Raw genomic sequence first — 18085 nt, 5'->3', positions numbered from 1 at the left:
CTCTTAAAGTCTAATATGAAAATTTTGCATCACCCGCGCCAATATTTAAATTGGGATTGCGTTAACCTCCATATAAATATTATTTTTCAGTTTGTCCAAAGTTTGCGGTCGATTAGAAATCACCTTTGATTTTAGGTAGTCCCATAAAAAGAAATCACAAGCAGAGATATCCGGCGACTGTGCTGGCTAGTTGAGTTCCCCAAACGAAATGACGCGACAGGAAACATTCTTCGCAAAATTTCCATAGTTTTCCTGACAGTGTGAGAAGTGGCCCCATCCTGCTGAAACCATAGTTGTTAAATATCCACATCAATATTAGGAAGTTATTGTACAAAGTTACGCAATACCTTAAAGAAGAACGTCCCAAAAATGAGCAATATTGGTCTTTCGCTACAGTGTAAAAAAAACTTCACTCAAATTTCACTCAATTTTACTCAATAGATAATGTATCAATTTCTGTCCATACCGGATTGAGTGAAATTTTCACTCTATTAGTATGAGTACAATTGAGTGAAACTATTACATCAGATATGAGTGAGTTTTTTCAAATCTTAGTTACTATCAATTGAGTGACTTTTGGCTCTATCTTGAATATATAAAACCAATTTAGAGTTGACTTTTCTCTAATATGATTTAAATTTAACTATTATTAAGTAATTTTTTACTCAGACTTGGTTTATATTCTCTTTAAATTTTAATTTAATTATCATTGTATTAAAGTCATAAACTACTAAGCTGCGACAGTGGTTTATATACAGATCTGGTTTAGAGACAAGGTCTCGATTAAAGGAATTGGTGACCTGATCGGATGAATAGATTGCCATAACCGTTGTACGTTACAAATACGTAATTATATAAAACAATTTAACTTTCCGTTTATTTAACCAAATATTAATTGAGACAATATATTGTCTTTAATTATTGTAATTATATCACTGCATTTAAATACAATATTCACTAGAATAACCAGATAATCCAATAGGTACTTGTCTAACTCCAAAGCACACCATACACCATACTGCTATAACCTAATGGGACGATGGGAATAGGCAAAGACAATGCATCTGCATATGAAAAAGGGTGGGATTACTCAGTAATGAGGACATTTATACTGATTTAGGTACAAGTGCACCAAATACGAGTTTACGTGAAGAATTTATTTAAGTACTTATATTTGAATGAAAGTACACAGTTTTAGTTTAAATATAATCATAAATGAGTAAAATGCAAATACTCGCAAAAGTCAACGCATGTTGGATGGAAATTTAAGTCTTTCAGAACGCGACGACAGCTTCGGTTTGAATTATTGAATGCTTGGTGGTTTAGCAAATCGTTTAGGACTTTGTACCACTGCTGCCCTTACTTTCTAAGCGTTTTCAAGTGTGCGTAAGGAATGAATGCTTCCTTTTGGATTTTCTCTGGCACATGAAGAGTACCCACTGCGAAATTTGTTTACGCGAAAACATGGCGACTTGATTTGAATTTGTGTCTCACTATAATGTGAAACAAACTAACTTTGAAAATGAATATTTCATTCTGCCTAACCTATTATAATAAGTAGGCAGATATTTAGCTGTGCAGTGTTTGCCATATTCCTAATATTGGAAACAAAATATTGGTATACTTTTCTGTAGTAATCGTTTCGCCTGGATTCAGGAAGCTGTGATGGGTGAGACCGGCCGCAGACCACCAAACAGTCACCCACCATAACCTTCTTTTGGTGTAAATTTGGCTTCAGGAAGTGTTGTAAAGCTTGCTCGCAGTCCAACCATTGAACCGAACGTGGCCGGTTGTCGTAGAGAATCCATTTTTCATAACACGTCACAATTCGATCGAGAAAAGGGTCGTTTGTGTTGAGTAGAAGAAGGCAGTGGCAGCTCGTGGGTTTGAATACAGGGAGGGTGTATTTTGAAAAGAGGACGTACATGATAAAAGTTGGGGGGGGGGTGCGGGGTACCCCAAAATGAATGCTGTCAGTGTGTACAGTAGGTACTTAGATACAATGCGAGAAGTAAAATTCCAACGTGTGGGGGCTGAAGTGGATAATCGATCAACCAACCCAGTTAGGATATAATTATGTAGATTACTGTAATAGTTAATTCTGTATAGTTTTTGAAGTTCCGTTAAAAACATGGGCATCACTAAGATGTTTATCGAAAACGGGATCAATTTTTGCACTATAGTCCATCAGTTCTAAAAATACCCCTTTGTTTACCGAGTCACGTTTTTCATTATGTCCACGAAGAGGAAGGTTACATGTACCACATAACTTTAAGATATCTATAATTTTTTAAAGAAGCAATCGATTTTTCTTAACTGTTTCGTTATGACTGTTTATTTGTTCCGCATAAGCACTACTTAAACAAGAAGCAATATTTACTCTTCCTAAAAGTAAAAAACTCACCAACTTATTTTTGTGTTTAGGAGAATTTTCATCTTAATCCTGTCTGGTAAATGTTTCAAGTCAGAAACTGCAGATTTCGTCCAGTTTTCTTCGCCTCCTCCAAACAATAAACATACAAAACAAAAAAATCTATTTGTTTCGTCACAACCACACAACATAAATGTTTTTATCAAATTTGCGAATAAAAGCCGGCCCACTTTTGCACTCTTTCTGCACCTGAACTAAATTCAACACTGGCGTTGGACGTCCGTTATTTTTTAATTCGACTTTTTCCTCTAAACTTAAATTACTAATAACAAGTTTTTTTATTTCACAAACCCTCATTTTAAATTTAAACTTATAGAATATAATGTCTTAAAAAGCGCCAAAGCAAAAACAAAACACGTATAACCACACTTCAGTGATACGGGTTACTGCCTCATGGAGTCCAAAACAAAGTGCGCGACACTATCGTCGCCTATCCCCTCCACGTGCCAGTTTATCCAATCATATGTAAAAATATGCTTGCACGATGAACTCAAGATTTCACAGTCCGCAATGGAGTGGGGATAGCGCCCGCGGTCAAACATAACTTTTTGGTACGATCATAGATGGCAGATGGCATTAATCTGAGCTACGTTCACGGAGTACATGCACTTTATGCAACCAACCTAACATCCAAGAGATATTGAATGAATGCTATTTAGATTTCTTATTGATTTAAATAAATACACTATTTTAAGTTTATAGTTTGAAAATATCTGGGAGGCGGAGTCTCAGAGTCCTCCTTCACGAGCCGCCACTGGCAGAAGGGCAGACGATACTTCAAAACGGCGATTCTTTTGTCGAGCTTCTCCACTTTTCCAATCCATCGCAAATGACCAGAAATTGTCATGGGGGTTACACCTAGTTCTTCTGCGTAGTCCCTGACATCACTTGGATTAGCCTCTACTATCGCTCGCAAAATTTCCACGGTTTTATGGAAACAACTAATTTATGTCAATAATGAATTATAAATATTGAAAATATCTTATTTTCACGGCAACGCTGATCAAATCAGTAATAGACTTGATCGAAATAGTTTTTTTCTCCATACGTATCATTTTTTTGAAATGGAAAGAGATATTGAAAAACTTTTTTAATGAAATCTTAGAACTTACACATAAAGAAAAAACTGTGTCAAATCACAGGCTAGTACACTTACTATGTTTGAGTAAAATATGTATATCATCAAACCATATATAGATCTCCGATTGCAGTTTCCTATTTGCTCTTTCCATTTTCTTGTAATGGCGGCTACCCATCGATACTGGGATATCCTATACATGATGAGGACGCTGGAAAGAGTTCTCGAATTAAAAAGTTATTTGTTGGTATAAATTATAATTAATTTTATTAACTGTTGCTATATTCATTTTTAATTGTATTAACATTGTGTTTACATTTAAGTTCGTCTTAGAAACGAAACGATCTGTAAGTCACAAGGATATTGAAAATAATTTAGATTTTTTATTGAATTTACAAATCTATTACAGTTTTTTAGATATATTTCTTTATTAGTAAAAATGTATTCGTTAAAAATATTAAAATAAATAAAGAAGACCTTTTACAATAATATTCAAACCAATACAACTTAGTTTATTCATAGATTCACGTTTTTGATCATTTTTGTTATATAAATTTTCAAAGATCTTAAATTCAGTCTTGAAAGAAGTAATAAGTCCAAGACGATTAATTTTCTTTATGTTTCTTAGGATCTTCTTTCAATAGGGCCTCATGCAGATGAAAGGTCTTAAATCGTATTTATTATACATGAAATTTAATGTGCAGGATGTCAATTGATCTCGTAATATTGCAGGAAATAATTCTTAGGGGAAACCCATTTATACTTTAATTGAGTAGAAATTTATTTTGCACGACGCTTGCGAAATATTTCAGGAATAAAGTTTAAAAAAAGTTGAGTTATGAATTTGTAAAAGTGCGGAGCTATTCATAGCTAATTAATAAGTCGTTAAACGGTTATTTACATTTATCTACATATAAAAAAATATCAATTAATACTTTAGATTGTACTGACATTATTGTAGACATAATTGTAGCCTAAATAATAAGTATTAAATTTTACTATTAATTATATTGTTCATGGTTCATTAAAAACTGTATAACAATATCATGATAAAAATATTTATTTATTAAATTAAAACATTTATTATGAATTCTTTTAAATATTGTAAGAAGAAAAAAAGATTATTCTTTTGTTTACTTACTTTTTCGTCTAGGTAGTTCACAAAACAAAGCCAAAAACTGTCTCAAAACTTGTTTTCAAAATTACGTATTTGGGTCTGAAAATATACAGTTCTTCGCTTTGTTTAGAAAAATGACAATATGTAAGTCAATTAATATAAAGGGATATTAAATATTACCTATACGAAGTACATTATTAACAATTTAATGAAAAAATGTGTTATCTCAAGACTTATTTAAATTTTTTTTTCAATTGATTTAATAAAAGGTTCAATGTATTTCATTGAATTCTAAAATGTTCAGTTAATGATTTTTCAATCGAATTTTTCTATAAGAAAATAAAACTATTTTATATGGACAAATGCTCATATCAAAAATGCTTGCGTTATAACAGCATTAACATATTGAACTCAAATCTTCAGAGATATTAAACAAAAACCAAACTTGTAATCTGTTGTCCTTATCTCCCTAATAGACTCATCAAATTACCGTATTCCTAAAGATTATTTCGCACTGAAAAGTCCAGTCTAGTTGCGTTCAATCTTCTGACGCTGCTTGTATTCACCAGGATTTTTATGAAATATCTCCAAAGGAGTTTGATTTGGATTAATGTCTAAGCCAATGAATATAAAAATTCGTTCAATTTATATATAATCATATCAACCAGTCGCGGTGATATTCGGAAGCACCCTTACTAAGAACCTCAGAATTATGACTACACTACAAAAGTATTTTGAAAATTCAGTTGGTGGTTTAAATCTTTAATTATATGTATTTCAAAGAATTATCTTTTCCATTTAATTTGAAAACCGAGTCACTTTCGAGTTTTTATTTCTTTGTCTAAAATAAGTTAACTATTCAACAAATGAATCTAAAATAATTGAAAACTGTTCATTTTGTACAATAATCTAATTACTTTTTTTTTGTAAAAATGAATACAATGTAAGAAAATTAAAAATGTCTAATTAATTTTTTCAACTTTGAATGCATTTACAATAAAAAAAATTCAATAGATATTTCTGGAAACATACAATTTTCGCGTTATTTTCGATTGTAGGTGTATAATAAACTTATTCGAGGATAAAGAATAATAATTTAAAAATGGCTCCTTTTTCGAATAAAACAGAATAAAAGAAATCTTCCAAAATATTCCAAAATATTCGTAGTGGCGTCAAAATTTTGGAAATTTGGTGTTGAGGTAGTTAAGTCACAAGCCCAATTTCCAGTAATTTAAAATATATTGGTTAATACTAAGGCATGACGTATTTAGAAAGCAGGGCCGTTTAGACTATGTTCATATATGAAACATTTTTCTTTAAAATTATCAAAAGAATCACCCCCTTTATTAAATGAAATCATATTTAAGGATCACCGTGTGAAAAACCTCTTTTTGGGAACATTGTTACATTTGTTTTCGTATCTGACGTATCAAAAAAAATTATCTCTTTCGAATGAGCCAAAATGTATTTTTTAATTTACGATATCACTCTTGTGAAAGATATTCGATAACAAAATACCAATTACAGAATTGCTATTTTATTTAACTTCATAAGGCATCACACACATGTATGTTTTGAATAAAAATAGTAATGAGTTAATGTTAATAATAAACAATCATTAATAATATCGCATCAAGAAAACACTATATATCCAAAAACTTTTTCCGAGATAAGAAATATAGGCATTGATTTTAAGATTCTAGATGAAAAAAATATGCAAATAATAGTTGTCAGTCTTTTTATAGATTAAGATCAATGATGTGAAAACTTCAGCGGTCAGGTAACCTTGTTTACCATGTTAATAAGTATGTTTTAAACTGGATAAACAGTCAGCAGGCAAAACATTATATTTTGATTTCGGATGACTCTCATGTAATACCCGCATGTTCCTTTTTAGTATTTATTAGTACACATTTATACAATGCTTCATGTTTATAGAACAAAATAACCAAAGTAATCAAACTAATGTTTCGATGATCCTTACAGATGTTTAGATACGAAACTTTTTAACAGTTATAATAGAAATAGTTTGATGAGTTCCAGATATCTTTTTAAGTTATTTAATTATGGTACTAGTCTATGTTAAAGTCTTCAAAAGCAATGTATCTTATCAGAATATGTATATAAATCAATACATAGGTAGCCATGAAGTATACTGAAAAAACAATAAAGATTCGAAATGTGTTGAAGGAAATTTTCAAAATATTTCATATATATATTTTCAAAATATTTCAAAACATCAACTGCGCGTTAAGAATAATGTGCAAACGGTTTCTTTCTGAAAATCAATGTCGCCGATATAGGTAATTGAAGGGGTACAAACGAAGAAACACTATGTTAAAAATCAAAATTTATTACATTTCTTAACAGTTCTGTAAACTCTAAAGGATACTTCAAAAAAAAGTATATTTGTCGAAATTCGGTAGCATCTACCATTTTCGAGAAAAATGAAGTTGCATTTTTTTGCAAGTACATAAATAAAATATTAAATTGAAAGAGGGCCTTACCATTGAATGAGCTGAAGACATTTAGCTACCAACAGTAAAAAAAAGTAATAAAAACAGAAAAATATTAGGAAACAGACTCGGAGACATACAGAACAAAACAACTGCACAATTATATAAATGTGGAAACTCGAAATACTACAGTAGCTACTGAAATTGTCCCCCATTTTCTTCTATGCAACTTCATTTTTCTCGAAAATGGTACATGCTACCGAATTTCGACAAGTATAGCTTTTTTTTTTGTAGTATCCTTTAGAGTTTACAGAACCATTTAGAAATGTAATAAATTTTGACTTTTAACATATTTTTTTTTTCGATTGTACCCCTCCAATTACCTGTATTGCATATTATTCTTAACGCCAGTTGATGTTTACTCATGTACAAATTTTGACATCTTTATCTTTAGCCGATTTAAAGATAATTAAGGAAAACCATTTGGAAAGTAACAACTTCAACACACTGCATCTCAAAAACTTTACATGAACTACCCCTATTATTTTTCCATGAGGAACTTGCACACAAGTTTTTTTGAAACATGGACGGGACACTCTGTATATCTTTAGGTTTGTAACAAAAACTTTTCCACTGAAACTAAATTAATTAATATGAAGGTTCGTGTAAATTTAATTAGTTTTGTTTTTTAAAAAGAAAATCACAAATTTGGCATTCTTTCTTTCATATATTAAAAATACGTTTATTGCGCAAGTGAGCAAATTCCATTTACAGGACAAAACTAAACTATTACAATAAATTTATAGGTAAACTAAATTCATTTGAGGCTAAGGGTAGAATGATCAGTCAGTAGCAAAGTAGTAGAGTGGGGAACGGAGCCCATTTCGTTCATTTCCTTGATGCCTTCATTTCCATCTTATTCTGCATATACAAAAAAATGGTTTTAATAAAAGTTGTCTGGAATCATGTGGGCCATGTAAGGAAAATATTTTTAGCTTTACAGGATGTTCCATTTCGCGTTCCAATAACTTTGTTATTTTAAATGGAACACCCTTTATATTATTGCATTTTTGAATTTCTTGGTTATTATTAGGTAGAGTTTATCAAATGTACATGGTGTTTAAACTTACCGTTTTCGAGATAATCAGATGTTTTTGAAAAAAAAATCACGATATCAGATCTCTAAATGAGGCTAGATAGCGTCTAAACCGTAAGAGTTAGAAACATGCAGTTTTCACAGTTCGTTTTGGCATAAATTACTCTATCTTGTCATCTGTGAGCAAAACGTGTACGTTATTCAGACTCGGCAACTGATACAAAGTTGTTCATACTTATCTTTAACAGCTTTCCAGAAAAATTAGGTTCTTTTCTAAAGTCCGAAAAAGCAGCGTCAAGAAGGTCTTGCAAAACTACTTTTCTCTCACATTTTATCAGGCCTGGGACTGACAGTGTCAATATTTACTGACATGTTTAAAAAGTGGTTTGACAAAAAGAAGTAAACCACTAACAACAACTAAAACAAAACGCAAAACGAAACCAATTGAAACTCGGAACACACAAGGAGAAGAATACTTAGACCGCTGATTTACATCAATTGCTCGAAGTGTCTTCCATTTTGATTAATACACAAACGAATTCGGTTTGTTAAAGACTGTTCAACATTGGTCACCATGTCTAACGTAATTTCCTGAAATGCTACTGTATTGCAATGCCACATATCTTCCGCGGTAGTTGGTGGTGTAACGTAAACTTTGCTTTTTATAAATCCCCATAAAAAGAAGTCGCAACTTGTCATATCTGGACTCTTTGAAATGAACACTCCTCGCTCAGCGTGGTCAGTAGATTTCAGTTCTAGAGTCAACCGAACTTTGTAAGCATGAAGATACAAATCTTTCGTGAGCTTACGCCATAGGGAGCTTCTTGAAATGTCCAAATCTTGATAACGATGCCGAATTGATGTTCCTGGACTTTCAGCAACACTCTCACTGCTTCGATATTTTGTGCTGAACTACTTGTTGGAGGACGGCCAGACTATTGAAAGTTAAGTATAAGTTGATCCAGAGTCCCTGAATTTTGCAATTAATTTCTTCACAGTTGATAAAGTTAAATCGTTATTCCGACTATATTTTGTACGAAAATTGTGAACTATTGCTGAAACCTTCATTATTTTAAAAATATTGCTCAACAATGAATACACGTTGTTCTTTCGTGTAGCGTTCCATTTTTAATAACCTTGAACTGTCAGCTATCACCTTAAAAGGAGATTTTGGTAATATCCTCTAATGGACAACGATTTATCATAACGATGCGACGAAAACTTTAGAAAGCGACATTGAATACCTATATTCTGTATACAGGGTGATTCAGAACTTATCAAAAAAAAAAAATTCTGGATGTACAGGGGACCCTTACAAATACAATTTTGTAAAGAAAAAATCAAAAAGGGCAGTTCGAAAATGATTTAAAAATACACTTCTGCACGGCACTGGAAACTGGTCCACTGTAAAACCTGACCTCGCACAATGCGACCGGCATGGCGGTGTGATAAAAACGGACAAAAACTTTCGCAAGGAAAGAAATATGTAAATAGAATTTTATCGCACCTATTTTATATCGGCAAATTCAACTGCTTTTGCCTTTATTAATTAATAAAATTAATTTGTGTTTTTAAATAATAAAATCATTTGACATACCCGATGTTACAACAATTGTTCAAAATTTTATCCACCAATGTGTAAACACATTTGGGTCTGTTGTACTCAGTTTCTACGAACTAACACAAATGTTGTCTTGTTTCATTATAACACAAATGCTTCACCATAAATTAAAACGATATCCATCAACTCCGAGTACACGCAAACCATTTTTGACACAAACTACCCATTTTTGACACTAACTACTAAAAACCTGTTGTAAACACCACAGATAGCAAGTAAATATCGCAACGACGATTACAAAATCCGAATTCAGTATTCGGAGTCGCTGAGGCCACGTGGCGAATGACGTTAGAGACTACAGTTGTCCAGCTATGTAGTGGTTGAATGTACTATAACTGCAATACTTTTTTTCTCGGAAACTAGATTTAAAAATTTTTTTTACGATATTGATTCCATTTCTCATTCCCAAATTTTTTTGGATAAGTTGTGAATCACCCTGTATACTAAACCATGAGAAAATTATTGTTGTCACCAATATACATATGAGTAGAAAAATAAAATTAAATTTGATAACCAAAATCAAATGAATATTGCTTTCCCCAAATGGGCAATATATGTGTGCAATAAGTAAGTATCCAAGAATTTAGGGCTTACTAAACAAATATAATATCCTGTCCCATATTTTTGCTGCAACATAAAACCGGTCATAAAAATCAGATGCGATACCAAATTTAAATTTGGCACATTGCATATCAGTGAGAGAAGGACTGTAATATATTACAGCAATATATTTTTATTATTACTATATTTTTTGGTTAGATAAAATAAATATAATATAATCCACTCAACCATAAGGTAAGCAATATCATAATAGAGAAGGTATTGAAATTCAAAGTAGAATGACATTGCAACACAAACACACAAACATAATAAAAGTTGTCTACACATGTATTAGTATTATTGTTTATAAATCATAAAGTAATGAATAGCACAACAAACTTAAGTATCAAATCAAGAATCATATTAACAATTTAAGTAGTATGCTGGCTGCTCAATAAATATTGTTTAACTTTATATTTAAATTTGTTGATGTTAAATAATTTGTCAGGAAGAGTGATAAAATGTAATAGCGTTGTATCTAAAACATCTTCTGAAAAAAGCAGTTCTTTGATGGAGTATCGTGGATTTGTTTGTAAATCTAATATCTCTAGAATGAACATTACCACGCTGTATAAAATTAGTTTTTAAAGAATGATGAGAAGGAATAGTAAGAATCTTATGAAAAAAATTGCAAAGATGGTGACGCCTACGATTTTCCATGTTGAGCCACTTGATCTCCCCAATAACATGAGATATATGGTCATATATTCTTAGACCACTAATAAGACGACAACATGAATTTTGTACTTTTTGAATCCTGTATTTCTCCTGTTGTGTAAGACAAGGACCATATACGTAGTCACAATAATTGAAATGGGAAAGAACAAGTGACTCGCATAACATGATTTTAAGTTTTTTATTAAGAACTTTTGTAGTTGTGTAGTTATTTAACATGCCATCAAAACGCAACTTACAGTCAAGAATTACTCCTAAATTTTTTGCATGGGTAGTAATGAGAACTGGAATACCATCGATCATAACCTCAAAATTACTTCTTAAAATTCGGAAATTATTTTCACTACCAAAAAACAAAACTTTCGACTTATTTGAGTTCAATTTTAAATTATGCTCATCCGATAACAATTTTATAGTTTATAACTCAGAGTTGATGACGTCATTTGCCTGTCAAAAATCATTAATTTAAATGAAAATAAAGTTGAGTGTCATCGGCATATGCTTGAAGTTTGAAATATCAACTAGAATAATTTTTTGACATTATTAAAATAAATAATTACTATACAGGATGTGTTACTATAATGGAGATAATGAATGTAATTAATAAAATATTTTATTAAGTTTTCAAGGAAGTGCTAACATTTTAAATAAAGCACATTGGTCATTTGATATAATTACTAATATTATAATTTTTTATTTTTCAGGCTGGACAAAACCTTCACTTGTACGTGACTGCTTTCGATGGGCAACTCCTTGCGAAGACGGAAGTTAACGTAAACATTTTGAATGAGTCATTGCGTTATAACCCTTCGAAATCCAATAGACCTCCATTTTCCCTCGGCCAGAATGCGAATATATTCAAATATCCCGGAGTTCTTCCACCGAAACCACCTCCACTTCCTCCATCACTGCCTGATTACACCAATAATCCCCCTCCCGAAATATCTAATAATCCCTATATACAAAGGCAGCATATTTTCCAACAAAAAACTTATCCAGAACAAAATACCAGAAAACCTGAGAAAAAATCTGACAAAAATGTAGCAACCATTCTCAAACCTGTGGAAATTGAGAAAGAGGTTGACAATAATTTGTCGGAGAAGACTGAAAGTACCACTAATACTCAGAAACCCACAACTGCCAGGCCAGTAAATAAAGACATAGAATCAACAAATGAATTGTTAACAGTTGATCAGTCAGTTAAGTCTCTTCCAGAATTAACTGCTACCGTTATACCTATAGCGTCAGTGTTTGCAGTATTTTTAACAGTCGGAGTTATCGCCATGGTGTTCAGGAAAAAAATATACTTAGGAAAGCCCAAAGATTCTAAGGAAGATATGGTAAGTTCTAATCATAAGACACTTTTCTCTTTGAGCAAATATGTGACAATAAAATTCAAATATCAAAGATAAAAAAAATTAAAAGCATACTAAGATATCAAAAAAATAATTTGAAAATAATTTTTAAAAGCCAAACTGAGCTTTAAGGAGATAATACCAAATTTTCTCTAGACTGCAGACGTTGTTTCTTTTATTGATTATTCAAAGAAAAATATGAAATGTAAAATAATTAAGCAAAACTTAAATTAAATATAAAATAAAGGAAATTCGTTAATATAAATTTTCCATAGGTTTATAAGAACATTGTAGAGCTTATTTTAAAACATTATGAAACGAATAAGTAAACCGTCCTTTCCGTCCTAAAGATGATCGTCCCAATTAGCGATCAGAGTTCTCTTCAATAGGTGCTCAATATTGGACCAAATGATCCTGGTGAACGATTTTCATTTTCGCTCTGAGACCTCTCTGGGTCCTGTAGACTACACCGTTGATCGTTTTGAGTATTTTTTATTGGCCTTCGTACCCGGTTTTCAGCTATTCGCTTCCGAATCACATTTTCTGTCAGACATTATCATCGATGGCATGTATTTTGTTTGCTAATTGGGATGGGTAGTTTTCTAGTGTGTCAATTTTATCTTTTGGATGGCCATAAACAATGTTGAAGGGTGTCCATAATCGTCTACCGAAGACTGCATTGCCTGGTGTTCTACCGGTTGTCACATGGCTACTAATCGATAAGTCAATAGGAAAACGACTATTCTTAGGTGATTCTCTAGGGTCCGGTTAAATATCTTCATTGTCATCACCATTTCGATAAGATGTTTGGCATTTACTATCTTCTCAAACACATAATGTTGATAATTCCGATTGTGACACCAAGTTGTATCTCCCCTGTGCATTAGCGCGGCCTTTTTTATTTTTTCGTTGTTTCTCGAAATTTCCTTAGGGTTCTAAGTAGGACAATCTCTAAGCTTCTAAGAACATAAAATAATGCAATAGAACATATTCTAGAAACACCATGAAACAAATAAGTAATCAAGTGTTTGAACAAAGTACACTGGGGCGAATTTTGCTGCAATCTCATATGCCAACTTTGATACAAATTATTTTGCAGAACTTCATTTACTAAAGATAATTGAATCGCTAATTTTGTATTATCCTAACTCTATCTGTTTTGAAAACCAGATTTTGAGATAGGACATGCTCTTATTTGGCACATTCCTTCAAAATTGTTTGATGTCAAAGAATTTCCATTACTTTGCCATTAACTCCATGCATAGAAGCATGCGTAAAAATAATGGTTTACTTAATAATAAAAAATATTTTAAATGTTCAATGTTTTGTAATATTCGAAGTTTTGTATGTATTAATCATATTTTCTTCCAATAACCATATATACTTGCAATAATTAGAACACTTAAATTAGTATTAAGTAAGCTGTAACCAAAATAGGATCAAAACAAGAAATAACTTTTTGCCAAGATAAATATGTGAAATGTCACTTGTTAAATATAAAATAAAAGAGGAAAACTGAATTTATGGATTACAAAACCATGATAAAATTGGTAGTCATCCTTTTTAGCCATCATAAGAAATTTAAAATTTTAGGAATAAAAATATTTAAATGTAAACGTAACTAAAACCAGGTAAATATGTAATAGAGAGAAAATTTACATAATAAAAATTATAGTAATTAGATATTGTATTTTAACTTGTAAATACCATAAAGAGTAAATTCATAACAATTAATTAGCTTTAATTTCATGCTAATTTTCACATATTAATGACGTAGTATGCACTGTATCATTAATTTTTAGTGCAGATCATATTTTTACATACGTGAAACTGTAATACAATTTTGGCAATTGAATTGTTAGTAATGTTGAATTATTTTCAAGGTAGGAGAGAACGGGCAAAGTGAAATGAAATTTGATTTTTTCGCAACTAATATCCCACAAAACGATGAACAAATATTTAATATTAATCAAAAGTGTGACGTTATTAGAAATTATCTTATGATCGCCTTAGTTTATACAAGATGTAACAACAACGTTGCGACAAACTTTTAGGCTTAATTCTTCCGATAGAAGAAACAAATAAACAAGATTAAGGATTTTTCCTAAAACAATTCCTAAGAGCTCATAAGATCAGTCAAAATTGCAGGTGGAAAACAGTTATTATATACAAGAAAATACGGACGATAAACCTTCATTTCATACGTTGTATGGTTAGGTACATCCCGTAAGATTATTTTACAATTTGCTCATTGCGCTTTGCTCCACCTTTCCCTATATTGTTTAAAATTTGTAGCAATAATTTTTCCATAGTAACATATTCCTTTTTCTTTTAGAGAAAAGAATCGTCAGGAGGAATAGTTCTCCGTGAGAGTCCAGGATTAAACCTTCAGGAATGGAGAGGAGTAAGAGCGTTCAGTAATCGTTATGAACCATGGCAGAATGACTCAAATCATACTCAGGTACGGGATGTGTATAATTTAATAGGTTTAATGCCCTAATTAGGCACTATATAATTATATAGCACAATAAATTTGAGATACCTACACCATGAAATTTGATGGATTAGTACATTATTTGGTCAAAATGTTGCAATTGAATTGAAATGATACCTATATCAAAGAAATATCTTGTAATTTTATGTTTATTATATTTAGATATATTATTTTTAGTTTTTATTTTTATAATTATTTATTACTAACTGTTTACTTGATATTGCTCGTGGAATTCAACGCTAGTTGGGGCACGTAGCTCATAGAGTAGTTATTTCTCGCAATATCGACAGGAATATTGTCTGTAGGTTTAGATATTTTGGTTTGGTATCGCGGAACACTATTTGACTTCATCCAGATTTAAAAAAAATATATTTTTCTGATTTTTTTTTAAATGGGACCCCATAATTTTGACCCCGGAAACGGAAAGAGCGGAACATTTTTCGTTCGGATATGACCTTGAAATGACCGTGTGGGTCAAGATCAAGGTCAAATATCAAAAAGTCCCAAAGTGAACCATATATTTTTAATTATTAACTGTTGTCCATTTAACTAAGTCAAATTAATGTGAAAATGAATCACTAACTCTTTTGAAATCACTATGTATTTTAATTACAATTTTTAGGGAATATTTTACCACATGCCCATATTTTAATTCGTACATAGTTTCCACGGCCACCTTCCAGTTCTAGCTTTTCCTATGCATTGGATAATAAGATTGCTTTGTTAGTTGACAATATTAAATTTAATTTAGAAGCTCCAAGATACATACTTACGCGTGCTCTCACATACCGCTTGACTAACTTTATGATTATAAGCCACGTGACCAGTAATTTTTTTTGGAATAGTAATTAAATATCTTTCATGTTGGCATATTTTCGGTAAAATTAAAAGTTATTAAAACAATAAGATAAAGATAACATTAAAACACAACATTCTGTTTCACTGGCTGTGATTATCACTTTGTAGCCATTTTTTGAGCCATTAACTTTAATAATAATTTGTTGTTTTTTTAATCGAAATAATTTCGAAATTACAGCTTACCTACATCGTTTTTTATAATAGCAGTTACGCACATTTGAGTATTTAAAGGTATTCTAGAATAAATAAACTTAATTTTTTTTGCTAAATATGAACTAACTAAAATATTTTTTACGATTTAAGCCTACTTGATTTTATCAGAAAGCCAATATCTACTGAGATACAGACTTCTGAATACCACAAAATACCACAAAGATGCTGATTTTTGAAGTTGGTTTAAATCGTAATAAGTTTAATTACACTAGAATCTATTTTTCTCAAGTATGTGTTCCAAAAAACATTTGAAATATCTACTAACCCAAAAATATTGCAATCTGTGTTTAAACTATTCCTAGCGACTTTTGGCTATCCCAGAATTTCCCTATGCCTATGTATTATTGAAAAATCTTCAAATGTGGCGAACTTTTGTAATCAAATCAAAAAAAAAAAAGAATCGAAGAAATCAGTTTGGTAACCCATTAATTACTGGTTTCGTCAGACGAAGCTTTAGATGACATTTTTTGCAAGTAATTGTAATTCTCTCTGTATAATCGGATAGCTGTTGCTACTTCAAGTACCTATCTTAGTAAACCCTACTTTAAATAAAATTGTATATCCTTTAATCTGCTCAAGTAGGATCTACATAAAACGTTGTTAATTCAAGTGGTTGAGGTGGATATCATAAAGAAGCCGCATGAGTTTTAGTGCTGCTGCATATTATTATTTATTACTGCCAGAAAATTGCCCCGTTCTAAAGATCAAACAACACATTCTATGCTTTTTATTAGTTATTCATGACAAACTTTAATTAAAAATCCATGTATAATATTTTATCTTTAACCTTTTACTGTTGTAGCTGGACAATCAAGAATCTATTGAAATAAAAAATATTGATCAATGGGAATTTCCAAGACATCGTTTGAAATTTTTCAACATATTAGGAGAAGGGGCATTCGGTCAAGTTTGGAAATGTGAGGCTGTAGATTTAGACGGTAGGTGTTCGCAAACTAATTGACACAATTATGAAATACAAAGGAACATTTGCTGTATGAATTTTTACCTATAGGAGGCATATCAACAAAGTAAGAGTATTTATTTTTTTTTAAATCGAAATATTTATGAACAATTTACATATTCATCAAGCACTATTTTTCGACGTAGTCGCCTTCAATCTCAATGCACTTTGTGAGCCGAGGCTGACCTTTCTGATACCTTTGTCAAAAAAATCTCCCGCGGATTCTCGGGACCATTGTTTCACGGCACTGTGGACGTCATCGTCGGTAGAAAACCTTGTTCCACCCATAAACACCTTCAGAGAAGAGAAAAGATGAAAATCAGATGGTGCCAAGTCAGGACTGTGAGCAGGGTGGTTGATGAAGTTCCAACCGAATAAATACAAAAGTTGCTTTGTGCATGGCGTTAACCGTGTAGGCGAGCGGTTCACCCTTAAAAAAAAGGCATGAACCGACTAAATTTTTAAAACAAAAACCTACAGCTTGAAAGTTTTTTTATTTTATAAAGTGTATTTTTCTGATAATTTACATATTTTTTAAATTTTTCGGCTTGGTCAGTCAATTGTTATAAATAAAAAAGTTGTAAAAAAAAATTACTCGCCGAATGGCTTTTGTTTGAATAATGGACCAAAATAAACACATTTTGTTCTTTGTCAAAAATTCAAAAAATGCTTCGTTCCCGAGATATTTACAATTTAATGTGAAAAAAGTGACGAAATCGACAAACTTTCGGAATTTTTTTCTCAAAAACTACTGAACAGATTTTAATTCTAAAAAAGCATAATAATCGGCAGATTTTCTACTTTAAGATATATTTTTTTGGTATGGGTCAATCATTTTATTGAAGGTCTAAAGCGAGTAAAAAAAGTCTTTTAAAGAAAATTATGATAACACTTCAAATTTAAATTTTCTTTTTACAATATCTTGGATTAGATTATATTTACAATAAACATTATTATGATTTTTTTTAATCGATATATGTTAACAGTACAAATGTTCAAAAGATCATTTTGTTTGGTTTTGTAGCCGGAGTAAGGTTTTTGCAAGTAATTAGTAAAATTTAAATATTCGATTTTTGGTTTTATAAATGGCTAAAATTGACTTGAAAGTTATACCAAAACTAAACTAAATA

At 31.2% G+C, this 18085-nt stretch overlaps 1 protein-coding gene across 1 annotated transcript in view; it reads left to right on the top strand.

The window, feature by feature from the left end:
• Window positions 1-16932, top strand: part of LOC108905147 (tyrosine kinase receptor Cad96Ca-like) — a gene marked incomplete at its 3' end in the record, with an annotated part of 129818 nt that extends 112886 nt beyond the window's left edge. The window contains exons 3-5 of the mRNA XM_018707925.2: window positions 11779-12414; window positions 14765-14890; window positions 16797-16932. Coding sequence (XP_018563441.2) covers window positions 11779-12414; window positions 14765-14890; window positions 16797-16932 — 898 coding nt within the window. The remainder of the gene's footprint in view (window positions 1-11778; window positions 12415-14764; window positions 14891-16796) is intronic.
• Between the last annotated feature and the right edge of the window lie 1153 nt (window positions 16933-18085).

Source organism: Anoplophora glabripennis, unplaced genomic scaffold (genome assembly GCF_000390285.2).
Source record: "Anoplophora glabripennis isolate ALB-LARVAE unplaced genomic scaffold, Agla_2.0 scaffold264, whole genome shotgun sequence".
NCBI classification, from domain to species: Eukaryota; Metazoa; Arthropoda; class Insecta; order Coleoptera; family Cerambycidae; genus Anoplophora; species Anoplophora glabripennis.
Note: the sequence above shows the minus strand (reverse complement) of the source record. Positions and strands in the feature narration are given on the sequence as shown.